General features: G+C 36.4%; 1 protein-coding gene and 1 non-coding gene across 3 annotated transcripts in view; one reads left to right on the top strand and one right to left on the bottom strand.

The window, feature by feature from the left end:
* Smp_176430.1 (putative pleckstrin homology domain containing family G) overlaps positions 1–16,080 on the bottom strand; it is a gene marked incomplete at both ends in the record, with an annotated part of 47,668 nt that overhangs the window by 26,742 nt on the left and 4,846 nt on the right. For both annotated transcript variants that reach the window (XM_018793030.1, XM_018793029.1), the window contains 2 exons: positions 1,958–2,111; positions 15,719–15,813. In XM_018793030.1, the coding sequence (XP_018647583.1) occupies positions 1,958–2,111; positions 15,719–15,813 (249 nt within the window). The remainder of the gene's footprint in view (positions 1–1,957; positions 2,112–15,718; positions 15,814–16,080) is intronic.
* Smp_tRNA_00769_Pseudo_TTG.1.1 lies at positions 89–161 on the top strand. The gene has a single exon. It is a non-coding gene (tRNA).

The following is a 16,080-nucleotide window of genomic DNA, read 5'->3' as shown; positions in this document are numbered from 1 at the left end:
ATCGAAAAATGAATTAAATATCTAAATTCATTTAGTATTGTTTGTTTGTATCTTCCCATCGATGTGTTAGGACTGCAACTGGTCAGTCTCTAATTGACATATGTGCATACTGTGCGTATTGCCTCGATATAACCTTAATTCGAGACAATACGCACAGTATGCACATATGCCAATTAGAGACTGACCAGTTGCAGTCCTATACATCAATGGGAAGATTCAAACAAACAATACTAAGTGAATTTAAACTTCACCCCATCGCACAAGCAAGTGGCTATTAGGACACAGTGGCCGAGTGGATAACGCGATGGCGTTTGAAGCGAAAGGTACTGGGTTCGAGTCCCAGAGTGAACATCAACTCTGAAATGCAGGTACATCCAGCTGATTAGTCCCAAATAGGACGAAAACGCGCATCAAACTGGATTCCACTGCTAGCCCCTATCCATCTTTGCTTACAATTAAATATCTCCTATAATGAGGTGAATATTGTGAACATATAACTTTTTGGATTATCTTGCAAAAGATTATTAATAATGATTTAGTTGTATAATTATTAGACACCTAAATTACTGCACTTTTCTATTGTCCTAACTGTAAGCTTTCATTTGATGCATAAACTATTGTTCTGTGTTTCACCTTTTGTAAGTTATTCTTACCTTATTATTGATCCATTACTAAATTCTCCTTCATTTATGGCGTAGTTATGCATATATTGTAATTTCTGAGTTAAGTAGGTATGTCGCCTGGAAATTAACCGATATTATCTTACAAGTTTGAGTTATAAATGAAACTGTACAATGGCGGTTATTTGCCAAATGTGTTTCCTGTTCTATTCCGTCAGTCGGACAATAAAACATGGGAAAATGCATCCTGGATCTGTAGGTATGATGTGTTGATTTCAGTTGTTTTCTCACTATAATTGAGTCATTGATCCTACACACGAAATCCAGGCACTTTAACCGAATACACCTAGGGGGGTTGGAAAACCTTGATTCCAAACCAATGGTGAACATGGGCTGGCTCCAGTATGCTGAGGGAACAAATGGTGTATGAATCAATCGTTGGTCACCGGCTTCCATGGGACTGCATCTCCTCACGATGCTTCACTGCCTTGTGGATCAGACCTTTAGGTCAAAGGCTCCAGGTGTGGCTCCCTAAGAAAACCACCTGCTTCAGTTTGGGCACGTGGGCAGTATCACAGCTCTCATACAAATCAAATGAGATTTGTGCGGCGCATATGTATTCAGTGCCCCTTTGTACCAATATTTATGTGTTTAAATAAATAAATAAACAAATAAATAAAAACACACGAAATCCAGACTAGCGAATCAACACTCTGATTAGACAATACAGCTACTCTTAGAATAAATGGGCTGATCACCTGTCCTCAACACAACTTAAGAACGTCTTTTCTTTTTGTCATCACATCAATATCACAATGTGGTGTTACAGTTAATGCTAGGCCAAACCACCACCTACAACAATAGTAAATCTAATCAACTAGGTTCTTTTCTACAATTTTAACGCATAAAATGATTTCTCAACACACTACAGTAACAACGGACCCCCCCCCTGTTGACATTATGTCCGAAAGTGTTGTGTAACAACTCTATGATAAATGAAATGATTTATGAGTTATGTCTTTTATAATAGGTAGGCCCAGGACAGAGTGGGTTGGAGAATGCTGGTCAGCGGCCTATGCTCCATTGGGAGTAACAGGCGTAAGTAAGTAAGTCTTTCATGATAATGTAACCCTAATTCCAAAATGTTACCTCTCGTTTTGTAATAAATGTAAAGTGTACTACAGCGATCGATAGTTGAAAAGAATGAATAGAGCACTGATTCAATAAGTGTTTGATTATCATAAGAATTTAATACTTTGAAACACATGCAACCAACTGAATACTTGGTCATGTTACAAATATATAAAATTACATTATTCAAAATAACTACAAATTACCTGTAAAAATAATTGATACTTGAGTATACGTTGTACTGGTTTAAGAAGATATGTGGCAAGAGGAAGCTGATGTTGTAATTCTGACTGACAATTGTTAAGATATATCCAAGTATCTGTACGAGATTTTTGGGCTTCTTCAAGCAAACGAATAGTTCTAAGTTGTTGTTGTTTTGGTTTTTTTCATAAGAGAAAAAGAAAAGAAATATCTTTCACGAACAATGTACAGTTTTCATATCTTCAATGATTCATGAAACTTCTCAACGAATAAAGATATGAACATGTATAGAAAATAATTTCCAAATGTTTTAAGACTCTAACTTACTTGAAAACAGTTTCCACTAAAATTCAGTCTAAAAAATTTCAGTTAACGAATATAATACGTCAAATTTCAATGACTAATCATGATTATATACTTTGAGAAATGTATGGAAGTCCTACTCACTGCCTTCTCGTGGCGAAGGTGTTGTTGATGAAATTGAGAGTACGAATAGCGAATGTCCGGTGCCTTTATCGGGTTGGTGGATATGAAAGACCCACCTAGAGGAGTTGGAAAACCCTGATTCCAAACCAATGGTACACATGGGCTCCAGGATCCTGGAGCAACAAATGATGTATGAACGTAATGTTGGTCACAGGCTACCGTGGGACTGCATCTCCTTACGTTGTCCCACTGCCTTGTGGATCACACCTATAGGTTGAAGGTTCCGAGTAGGGCCCCTAATAAAACCACTTGCTTCAGTTTGAGCACCTGGGCAATATCACAGCCCTCTCATAAATCAAATGAGATTTGTGTGGCGCATATATAGCTGGTGCTCCTTTGTACCAATATTTATGTTTAAATAAAATAAATAAATAATAATAATGGAATTTAATATTTGAATGCACATTACTACTACAGATGCTGTTACTGAAGATATCCAGGAACAAAATATGACAGAAACCATGGACTTATTAACTCTCAACAGTTATGATATTAAACTCATTTTTAAAAGCCACTTCAAGCTTATATGAAAAGTTATATTAGACTAAACTGTAACAGCAACTCAGTGGATCAATATCAAACTTCAGATAAGAATATAATTTTTTAAAAATGTCAACACCACTTTCCAAAGAAAATAACTAACGCTTTTGAAGCATTACATGTATAACTGTTCTATGGTGTAGAAGTAGGTTGGGAGAAAACTAGGGGCGGTCAGACCAAAACGTGGCATAAATCCGTGAAGTCACTGACAATTAGACTGAGCCATGCTAGTAGGTATAGACTAGCTGGTTGGGATTCGCGAGATGACAGCAATCGATGGTTAGAGACCTTGAATGATATGGCTCAAAATCGTTTGCAATGGCGAATGTGCATCCACTCTTTGTGTTCTACCAAATTCTAATCTTCTCAATTCTTCATGCTTCTATCTTTTTCTCTTTCCAAATTTATTTCACTGTATTATACTCCTTCAATGACATCTTCAAACCCTAATCTTTCACATAATGCTTATACTCTTACTACTTCTACCACTATGGGATTTGAATCGACAACTTCATCTCTGTGCTAATGTGGTATGGCAACTTGAACTGATGTATGTACGTACGAAGTTCTACGTTGTGACTGACTGATAACTGCTTCATGCATGAGGTAAATGGGCTACTTACTAAATAACAATGAAATTTCCGCCAGGGGATAATTGAACTTAAATTAACAGAACTAGGAATACACAGTTTGCGCAAACCTAAACGGTTGAATGATCTATTTGAAACATTCTTTTAAGTATAGTATCAAATTTACATAATAATTTTTAAAAAAAACTATTCAGCAGCTAAGAAATATGAGCAATAATGATGAACAAGCTGTAAAATCTTGTTTATTTTATTTATTTATTTAAACACATAAATATTGGTACAAGGAAGCACCAGATACATATGCGCCATACAAATCTCATTCGATTTGTGTGAGAGCTGTGATACTGCCCACGTGCCCAAACTGAAGCACGTGGTTTTCTTAGGGAGCCACACCCGGAGCCTTTGGCCGAAAGATCTGATCCACAAGGCAGTGGAGCATCGTGAAGAGACGCAGTCTCATGGTTGTCGGTGATCAACGATTGATTCGTACGCCATTTGTTCCTGCAGGATACTGGAGCCAGCCCATGTGCACCATTGGTTTGGATTCAGGGTTTTCCAACTCCCCTAGGTGGACTCGCCTTGTCCACCAACCCGGTTAAAGAGCCGGACATTCGCTTTTCGTCCTCTCAATTTCGTAAACAACAGTAGTGCCACGAGAAGGCAGTGAGTAGGACTTCCCTGGCAGAGGCTATATATTCGATGGTTATGTGAGAGCATTTGGAGAGGGAGAGCGGACTCTCCCCACTCTCGGCCGTACCAGAGCATTCGGGGGCGTAAAATCTTGTACATCTATCTAACCATACTTATAGTTAAATCAACAACCGAATTAACAAATGAGGAAAGAATAGAACTAAGTATGTTTTCAGGCATTTTTCTTCCAAGTTTTTCTCATACATAATTATTCAATCTCTATAATTCCTGTTGAGTTTGAATGAATGTAGCCAGCTAATTCACAATCGTTTGTATACTATGAGTTCATAGTAAACTTACATTGATAAAGAGAGTCACCAATAACCCGAAACAAATGTGACTTATTAATCTAACAGTGTCATATATTTATTTGACGTAAGTATGTAACCAACAAACCATACAACAAGTCAGCGAAGAAATACTTTTCAATAAACTCATTTTAAGGCGCTTTTCCAGGAGAATTCCTTTCAATGGAATAAAGTTGCTAACCCTATGCCTAGCCCTCCTCCTTTATCCAGGCTTCAGACCGGCAGTAACCCTAGAAGAGCTCCAGGGTTGTGAAAACTGTCGAACATCATTGAAATGCTGAAATCGTTTAAGCTAGACTAGTATTGAAATCGACAAAGCACTTAATGGTCATTTCGTCTTATTACGAAAGCTTTTAACTGTGTGCATTCACGATCCTCGCGTACGGATTTCAAAAGCGGTCATGAATCGGTTCATGATTTCAACAAAATTATCGTATTATGATGGTGTCTTTAAGTGAATTAGATAATGGTATTCATTCAAATGCCCCCAAATGCCCTGGTACGGCCGAGAGTGGGGAGAGTCCGCTCTCCCTCTCCAAATGCTCTCACATAACCATCGAATATATAGCCTCTGTCAGGGAAGTCTTACTCACTGCCTTCTCACAGTGGCGGCGGTGTTGTTTAAGAAAATGAAAGGACGAAAAGCGAGTGCCCGCCGCTTTAACCGGGTTAGTGGACATGGAAAGTCTACCTAGGGGAGTTGGAAAACCTTGATTCCAAACCAATGGTGCACATGGGCTGGCTCCAGTATCCTAAAGGAACAAATGGCGTATGAACCAATCGTTGGTCACTGGCTACCATGGGAATGCATCTCCTTAAGATGCTCCACTGACTTGTGGGTTAGACCTTTAGGTCAAAGGCTCCGGGTGTGACCCCCTAAGAAAACCACGTGCTTCAGTTTGGGCACGTGGGCAGTATCACAGCTCTCATACAAATCAAATGAGATTTGTGCGGCGCATATATATCTGGTGCTTCCTTGTACCAATATTTATGTGTTTAAATAAATAAAATAAATAAAAAATTCATCTAAATAGCAAACTTTTGCATCGTTTATAACCTACATATACCAAAATAATCATTATCAAATTAGAAAGGTCATCAAAACAAGTGTAGGAAAATTCCTTGTGAGTTGTTGAGCCATAATCAGCATAACAAAATGAATTGTGAGTACAATATATAGTGGGTGAAATTTTTTATAATGCCAAGTGAATATAATTTTTAATAAGAGAGGTGATAAGAAATTTATATGAATTTAGAAAGGTCAATGTGTAAATTAAAAACGGAACGGAGTAGAGATAACCATAAACACTAGGGAAGATTACATGGGTAAGGGTTTACAGTATGCGATGATCTACTGGTGGGGTGGGGTCATGATAAGACATAGAGGTTGAACATATTGTATCGGCGTCTGACCTATTCTTCTGTTCTAACAAATACATTTTGACGAAATCATCTGGACAACCGTTGGTTGGTAGTATTTCTCTGGACTTAAGTCGACAGCTGCCAAAGTTCTCTACTTTAGTACAGAACACTGTCAGTTATCCACTTCTTACTTTGGCTAATGGTAATGCAAAAATTATGGATTTGTAACTGAAGAGCCTGATATGTTTTAAACAGTTACCACATATTTTTAACTATTCCTCTTGACCTAGGGGAAATGCTGTTAGACACGTTATTTACAGCGAGAATACAATTTATGAACAAACCAATCAGATCTAAGACTGCGAGTCTTTGATTTGGATTGGCACGGAATTCATACATCCATATAGGTAAGTTACATTTTAGAATTATATCTGATTTAAATTAGTGATGAAAAACCTAATTCTAATTCTTAATCTTAACTTATAACCATAACACTTCTAGTCTCAATTCCTCACACTAATTTATAACCCCATTTCGACCGTAGTAAGTGATTGAAGTTCCCCCAATGCTCCTTAACACTAGCTCTCAACATTAACATCTTTCATCTTAACACTGACTCCTTACCTTATAACTCCTTAGCCCTAGCTCCTAACCCTAAAACTCCTAAACTTAAGACTCCTAACGCAAACATACTGACCTCAACAGATCATTCGACAAGGAAAACATCAACCAATTCCTTCGAAATGTGAAATAAAATGAAAACTACGAGTTATAGCAACAAGCTATCCACAACAGCATTTTAAATTAGATCATCGGTTAGCTTAATTTTGATTGTTCGATTGAGGCCGTCAGTAGAGCATAGTCTCAACCATCTCTCAAAGTTCATCTATAAATTATAGTCTCATCTGATTCAACATTTTTTATACTTGTTGTTAGCCACGTGGTTTACGATAGAAACACTAAAACTACATGCAAACCCCCACCAGTAAGAAATAAATAATAAAACTCTTATGAAAAATTTGATCAATCAGAATGCAATAGGTAACATCTTTTAACCTTGTATATGCTAAAGTCGATCAATAAGGAGTAGACAAAAAAAAGTTAGGCTTTTTTTCGAATCAACTAGACGAAAAATTTGACAACTTATTCTAATTGGTCATAGACGTGTTCATGCTGAGCTTAGTTGATAGTCAGTCAGTTAGTTAGTTAGTCGATAAGTTTTTTTGTTTGTAATGAAAAGAGAGAAAGGCGAAATATATAAAGGCACAATGAAAAAGAAAAGAATAACGATACGTAAATACAATTTACAAATTAATTTCGATGGTATCTACCTAGTTACAGCTAGAAGTGGTTAGTAAAGGAAATTTTCTTTAGAAAAAGAAATGGTTCCACCGTGTAGTAATAATAGATCAGCGAAAAAACGATTACTATTTTATTCAATTAAATGTTTACACATAGAAAATTATTTGGACAAACAATTTGGACTAAAATAATTCTGTTTTGTAGATTCTACATACAGGAAAATAATATCTTAATGAACAATACAAATAAATAAAATATTTTCCAGGGAAATTCAGATAACTAGTCCAGGCATTGATTAAGCTTTCAAACATACATACACACAGATATTTTGATGGACATGAACACACATACACACACACACACACCACAGTGACGAAAATCAGGTTAGAGTAACGAAAAAGTGACAAAGTTGTATAGAGCGAAATTCAACGTAAGGCCACTCCATGGTGCTGCCAGGTGGTAGAGCAAACCTTGCTAGTTAACTTGGGTGGTAAGCGAGATCTGATTGATCACCCAATCTGCAGTAAACTGGATTAATTGGGACCTCTAATGTCGAGGTTCTTAAATTTTGCAGACCGCTCGATGTGTATGCTTATGTATATGAATTGCATGAGTCTCGGTCTGTTTAGTTGTGTACGTACGTATATTCAAAAAGTACACGCCCGACTCTCAACAGGAATGTAAGTGTTGTACCAGTAATATGCAATAAATGCACAAGTGACTGTCAGTTGCAGCAAATATGTACGGAGGGAGAGGTGACCAACAACGCTCCCAAGTGGGTGAATATATCTATAGGTGCCATGAGATGCATGAGCGAAAACTTATGTGCTACCGATGTGCATGTAACGTACATTTGCTAACAGGGTAAGTATACCCTGAATGCCCTGGTATGATCAAGGGTGGGGAAAGTCAGCTCTCCCTCGCAAAATGCTCTCATAAGGCAACGAGTATACAGCCACTGTCAGGGAAGTCCTACTCACTGCCTTCTCGTGGCATTACTGTTGTTTACGAAATTGAGAGGACGAAAAGCAAATACCCAGAGCCTTAATCGAGTTGGTGGATATGGAGGACTCACCTAGGGGAGTTGGAAAATCCTGATTCCAAATCTATGGTACACATGGGCTCCAGGATCCTGAGGGAACAAATGGCGTATGAACCTATTGTTGGTCACCGGCTACCATGAGACCACATCTCCTAACGTTGCTCTACTATCTTCAGGTCAAAGACTCCGGGTTGGGTCCTCGGGCAGTATTACAGCCCTCAAACATGTCAATGATAACTCCTACTGGCCTCATTGTCGTTGTGTGGCGCAAATGTATTTGGTGTCCGCTTGTACCAATGTTTATGTGTTCAAACAAATAAGTAAACCTATGTGTATGCCAAGGGATTCACAGGTGAACAATTATGTATTACTGGCATAAATGTAGAATATACTTGCCCCAAGTTCGATCCCCGCACTCCTAGACTTGGGAGTAACTATTCCCCAACAAAATCACACCAGCGCAATAGGCTTGTGAACCGTGACAAACTGAAACTATTCCCGGGAAAGCCAATCGGCATCATCGAATAGGGCTTGACATCCTTAACACGACTGGAACACCGTACAAAGTTGCATAATCCCCAAAAATAAACCACAGTAACCAACAGCAACAAAATGTATGAAATGTAGGGAGAGGGGAGGGAAAAATGCAAATTAATCATAATATTTCCTGTTATTTCTATACAGAAGACGAGAGGTAGTCAGTCAGTCAATTTCACTGGCCTAAACTGGAGGTCTTAATCTAAATCAATCTAGTAAATAACATATGAGAGAATTCAACACCTGAACACACTTGTAGACCAAAAGAAAAGACAGTTCGCATAGAAAAACACACCACAAGATGCAGACAGATAGCCGAGGGCTATGTATACGTATTATCTAAACATTTTGTAGTTTCTCACGATGAATATTGATCCCTATAGTTCATCGTTTTGTTTCACAACATTACCAAGATGAATATCAATGAACACGTTCGAAGAATCTGTGAAAAGTATATGCAAACTATTTGAAAGTTATGGTTATTATACGTAAGATTTCAGCTATCTTCCTGTTCCACAAAAAAGACGGAAGTTGACAAAATGATGTACATTGAATACGAGTTAACAGAAATTTGAACAGTATCACAAGAAGAGGAAAAACAAACACATTAAAACATGAAGTAAGGAGACTATAGTGAAATGAAATAATTGAATTGTTTGGTATATTTTAACCAGTTGTCTTACAGAGAGCTAGTATAGGTACTTGTCAGAATACTGAAGTTCAGCTTGCTTCATTGGTAAGATTATAGTATAGAGAAGAATAAGTCACAATCGAGAACACGACTTTTAGCTTACGGAACAAAATTCAAATATTTAGGTATAGAGGAGCAGTAGAAACATCTTGGTATAATGTTACCATGGAGTGAATGTGATATCATTGAATGGATAAAATACTCTCCTCTTTCTTTGAAAAACTGTATATAACAAGAAAATTGACATTATCCTTAAATCCTAACCTGGAACTTGCAATCTTGAAGCAAACAATAACCTATTGGCATTGTATCGTATGGGTTTTTGAGATATATTCATTTATTTAAATGGTGAAAGAGGATATTTTGTTCCAACTAATGTCAGTTGATGATCAAAAACCCCAAACCTAATCCCTTAATCCTAACCATTAAAATCGATAACCCTAATCAAGAACAATATAGAGACTAAAAAATCGACTTGAGTCCTTATAAGGACTTAGGGATACGGATAATCCAGATCTATATAAGCGAATTTGTATGTCGTTGGTTTTTCGATTGATAGGCAGAGTAAATATATGTTCACACCTGGTAATATTATTATTTTCTTCACCACAAACTATTTATTTACAAAAGCTCTTATCTTACCAGGTAAGAACTGGCTGAAGATTGGTCACGGTTATTTTATTTTTGTCCTCATACTAAATCTTTATCGCTTTCTTGTTCCGAGATGACAATTTAACGTTTATTTGACGTAATTTTCACTCGTACATAACACCATATTAGGAACATTATGTTTATTTTAAATGGACGAAACAGTTAGGTCTATCTAAATTCCCAGAATCTGTTTGTTTAGAAAAAGGGGTACAATATACATTAAATTGCTTTGGGAGCATAATTTTGGGAAAAATGCTCAATGCTTAGCAGGAAATTGTCTTTGGTGACCTGAAACACTAGACGATCAATAACATTGTCAAAAAAATGAAGCCGTCACTCAGTAGCTAGATCACTTCAGTTTCAAACCCTAATTCATACGTTCAAACCTTCCTATCCCTATCGGTTCGAAAATAAAATCCAAGTACATAGCCCCCTTAATTGCTAAATGGATTACATCAAGATTTACATAAATATTTGTATACTTGGTTCAGTCAAACTTTTTTATTTTATTTTTTAGTTAAACACATAAATATTGGTACAAAGGGGCACCAGATAAATATGCGTCACACAAATCTCATTTGATTTATGTGAGGGCTGTGATACTGCCCAGGTGCCCAAACTAAAGCAAGTGCTTCTCTTAGGGGGCAACACCCGAAGCCTTTGACCTAAAGGTCTGATCCACAAGGCAGTGGAGCATCGTGAGGAGATGCAGTCTCATGGTTATCGGTGACCAACGATTGATTCATACTCCATTTGTTCCCTCAGGATACTGGAGCCAGCCCATGTGCACCATTGGTTTGGAATCAGGGTTTTCCAACTCCCCTAGGTGGACTAGCCGTGTCCACCAACCCAGTTAAGGTACTGGACATTCGCTTTTCATCCTCTCACTTTCGTAAACAACAGTAATGTCATGAGAATGCAGTGAGTAGGATTCCATGACAGAGGCTATATACGCGTGGTCATGTGAGAGCATTTAGAGAGGGAGAGGGGACTCTCCCCACTCTCGGCCGTACCAGGACACTACACTAGTAGTGAATATATTATATAATATTAATAATGATACTTCAAAACCAACTGTAATTAAAGAAAACTGTTTGGAAAAAAACGCATACTTTGGATAATTAAGACAAAAATCCACATAGAGCTCTTCAAAATGTTTTGCATTCGCTAGAAATACTCGTCCAAGTTGAATAAAATTTTCACGATTCACATAAAGATCAGAATGAAGCTGTCTAAAAATTAATTTTAAAAAAAATACACAAAACAATACACTATTCATTTATAATAAGATAAAGCATACAGCTTAGAAGCATAATACCGGGGGGGATGCATCGATCACGTTGACGACTCTAGATTTTTCTAGATGAAGTAGATTTCAATCGTATTATACAAACAGATGTCATTAGTATGCTTTAATTCTATGTTATTTTAAAACTGTTTGGAATTCTTCTGTTGTACCCTGGTGTTATGATAAAACTACAGTACCAATCCATGGTATTTCATTCGAAAGTATTGCATTTTCATAGGAAAATTATTACACCATGAGATGTGAACAATATGCTTCTGTTCTTTTTATCTCCTTCAAATGTAATAATTTTGTTTACTTTTCGAAAGATACTTAGATAAAAACAAATTTTTACACTAAATGGTTGTGCTGAATTAAAGTGCTCTGGCGCGAGACTGGTAGGTCCTGGGTTCGAATCTCGCGAGGTGGGATCGTGGATGAGCACTGCTGAGGAGTCCCATAATAGAACGAAACGGCCGTCCAGTGCTTCCAGGTTTTCCATGGTGGTCTAGCTTCAATTGACTCATGATCTCAACTATACAAAGTCAATGTGACGATTCGAATGTGTTGATTTTCGGTGGCTTCACTTAGATTTCTTTAACTAAACAATTTAAAAATGATAGCTGACAGTGTTCATTTTCATCCTCGTAAGTAAATTTACTGTAGGATCAGAGTGTACCAATGAATTTATAAAAAGTTCGTGAAATAGTCTTTTTTTTATGACGACAAACGTACCATCCACATACTTGAACAAATTGAATTAGACCAGTTTTTTGATTGATTGTACTTAATAATTTTTGTCTTATTCCTCTGTACTATTTAAACTTCGGTTAATTTAATTACTTTATGTGTTTATTCTGTGAAGAAGTGGTTTACACTAAGTCATGAAACGTTAGGAAGTTTAATTATCCTAATCACTGGAATATCATAGATATTATTTCTATTAATTGTGTTATAATGACCATATCGAGATAATTAGCACAGGACACATATACACCGACTGAGATTGATCAACATTCAGTCAACATAGTAACAACGGAATAGTTCAAACCATTATACGAAAAAAAATTGACTTAACTCAATGCATTAATATTACTTTAAACAGTCTATTTAATCATCATATCCATAGTAAAAGCTATCTGTAAAACCTACAAGACTGAGTATAAATGTGGACGTAAGTTTAAATGAATCTGACGCCACTACGAAAACTGCAAACAAACGTGGAAAAACATAAATTTAAACTTTCCACAATTTCCGTTATTCGCAAAGTGAAATACGATTTATATCCTTGTGTACTATACTCAAGGGCCATTTCTATAACTGATCATCTCTACGCTAAGAAAACAGCCCAATAACTAATGAATTCAATAATAATTTCTTTTTGTAGTATCCCAATGAGTAAAAACTTGTACTTCTGATGTTTTTGTCACTTGATTTAACTCATTTCTTTAGAGTAAATTAATAAATAACCGAAATAAAGTTAACATAAGGTGATTGATTCTGTATAACATACCACTATATTTATTTGTATGAATGACAATAAGTGTGAAAAATTGTTTTGATGTGTGGTATCCGATATCTCGATACTAATATATGGTGTGTTACACGCTAACCCTGATATGTCTCGTAGGTTTTTCCCCGTCGCCACTGATATGTCTTGTACGTTGAACGCTTTATTCGGATCCTAGCTATTCAGATAACCCCAGGCTAGCACTACTCAGCGACTTGAAAGACCAGAGAGAAGACACGAGTATCAGAGAAGCACTTTACTACAAGGTTCAATTATGTACAGAAAAACAGGGGTTTTATAGTAATTAAAAGACCTTGAGATTCCATAGTAGCAGTATGTTAACAGCCAATCAGGACCTTGTTATTTTAGTAGCATTTTAGTAGCATAGCTTCTAACTAATCGCTGATTGGTTGGGCTCTTTATGAGCCTCTCTAGAGTTTATTGTAAGCCGACCTAACAAACCCCTTGAGCGAGAATTATATTGGACTACTGAATGAAATGCACAAATACTCATAAGTACTTATACCACTCTATCCTTAGGAAATTGACCCATTGACCCAATTAAGTGTACTTGACCTTAAGGTGGTGATTTCTGATTACCATTGATTGACCTTTTCATAAGGCAACTTCTGGTTGACTATCCATATCAAAAATGTATACATTTGGAATATGAAATAATGGACATTGGTCGAAAATAAAACATGATATTGACATGTTTAGACCTATTGTGATTTGGATTATAATAAAAAATATTCAGCTTTGTTTCGTTTGTACTAATATTTAAACCAGTAGGGGTTTTGTGGAGATTTCAGTATTTTTCATAGTTGAAATCATGAGTCGATTGAAGCTAGACCACCATGGAAAGCCTAGAAGCACTGGACGGTTGTTTCGTCCTATTATGGGACTACTCAGCAGTGCGCATCCACGATCCCGCACTCGCGTTTACTTATTTATTTACTCTGTAGAGGTGTCCTACATTAAGTCACTAAACGTCAGAAATACTAATTTCTACTGATTGGGATAATTTCTGACTAACTTTCTATCTAATGATCAATTTAATTGAAACTATCAAGTTCGATCCTGGGTATTGATACCTGTATTCATTCAATCTTGTTTAAATGATAAATAATAACAGAACACTGTAAATTGACACTATTAGTAAAATTTATAAACACGAGTCATGACAACATAAATTTGTCAGGAAGAAGACCTAGAACTGAAGGTAAACTATACTGACTGAATTTATATGGATTACCTAAAAATCCATAAACTTAATAATTTATTACTACAAATATTATCTATGCGTGGTTCACCTACATATGAACTAGCAAAATGGTTGGTAAAATTGCTAAACCCAATCCGCAATAAACTGTGTAAGTTTTCCTTAAAAGATGGATGGAACTGTCAGTTCATAGGAATCCATCTTGGACAGGTCGATATTTAAATTTCCAGTTTCTATCCATTGCAAGACAAGCGAGGCTTAGTTAAATGTCTCTTTAATAGGATCCACAGAATATATACCACAAATACAGTTGTAGAAGACGAAAAACTGCTGACTGATACACTAATATCAAAAGGTTATCCACTAAAGTTTATAAATATGCGCAAACATCAATCAACCTTAAAACCTCTCGTTTATTCTGCTCCGAAGAAAACTGTTTATATCCGTCCATAATTTGGAGGTGAATCTAACAGTATAGTTTTAAGACAGAGATCGAGAAAAGCAGCCATCGAGAAAACCTATTACGCTGCTAAACTGGTTGTGATTGAAAAGACTGAGTCCGTGATTCCAAAAAGACCTAGACAATGCACAAATGATTACGTCAAATCCCATTGTATTTAACAATTAACATGTTTGTGTGGACACACATACATAGTGAGGAATAATCGAACGCTGCAATCAAAGATGATTGAACATGTGCCTAGACGGCTTCGAAACCAGTTCATGTCAAATGTTCTGACCAACGTGAGAAGTAGAAAATCATTTTCATCGACAGCAAAAAACATAATTGAAACGGAGCACAGAATTGACATCAATACACATTTTAAAAAGTTTTATAGAAATTGTCAAGGATGAATTCTCAGGTTTATAGAAACCTTGATTATTCGTAAATTTACCCCCCCACACACACTTATGTGTACAAAAACAACTTATCGTAACCTTGAAATTATCCTGGTAATCCAGGGTGATATGAAAGGATTAGGGTTAGGTATTAACAGTTAAACTGAAGTTTCGAGTCAGGTTTACAAAATAAGGTCATGGTTTTCTTCACGAACTGATATCAGCTACAACGCAATCCTTTACCACTCTTCTATTTACAAACTTCAGAAATTTAAGGTTGACATTTAGAGTAAGAGTTAAAGTGGGAGAATATTATCTAACCTCACGAAATACTATTCATTACTCATTCAATCACATCAAGCACGTTAACACACAATCTGTCTCACATGCAGCTATGTTTTGTAGTTTCGGTAAAGCATCATTTAAAATCCACTTTTTCGTTGCATAATAGATATTTTTATTAGTTTGGAGCATTTTAATAACCAAATATTGACAATTTTCACTTAGTTCATGATCACATACAAGTCATCCATCAGAGCATTTTAAATGTCATGCAAAATACATAGGGTATCAACTTAATTCTGATTGGTTAACTGAAGGTCGTTGGTATACCATAATTTTACCGATAGATAAAGAATATTGAAAACGAAATCACAAATGCTCAAAACAACAACTTTAGTCAAGAAAAATGAAAGGATGTATAAACTTACGCGTGAAAAACTCGTAAATCTGATATTCTATGAAAGACAACATCTAGAAATTGTTGATCTACACTTTGATTTGTTTTTAAACGTAATAAGTAACCCTATGAAAAAAAAGAAAACAAAACGAGAACAAATGTGAATAACACTAACAACTATCACAATTGATTGATCACTGGGTGGTGATCAATGTCATGCGTGTTAAGTCCTTCTTAGTGCTGATCAAATATTATCGATCAAGTTGAAATGTGGCCACTAGTCTAGGTGGCTCGATACTGAGTGCACTATGTTGAGATAAGATGGTAGTTGGAGGTGGTCAACAGGAAATCCTGGACCAGGGTTTCGTGCTACTTGGCACTCGGCAGCAAGGG

Source organism: Schistosoma mansoni, chromosome 1, assembly GCF_000237925.1.
Source record: "Schistosoma mansoni strain Puerto Rico chromosome 1, complete genome".
Lineage (NCBI taxonomy): Eukaryota > Metazoa > Platyhelminthes > Trematoda > Strigeidida > Schistosomatidae > Schistosoma > Schistosoma mansoni.
This window is presented reverse-complemented; position numbering and strand designations above follow the sequence as displayed.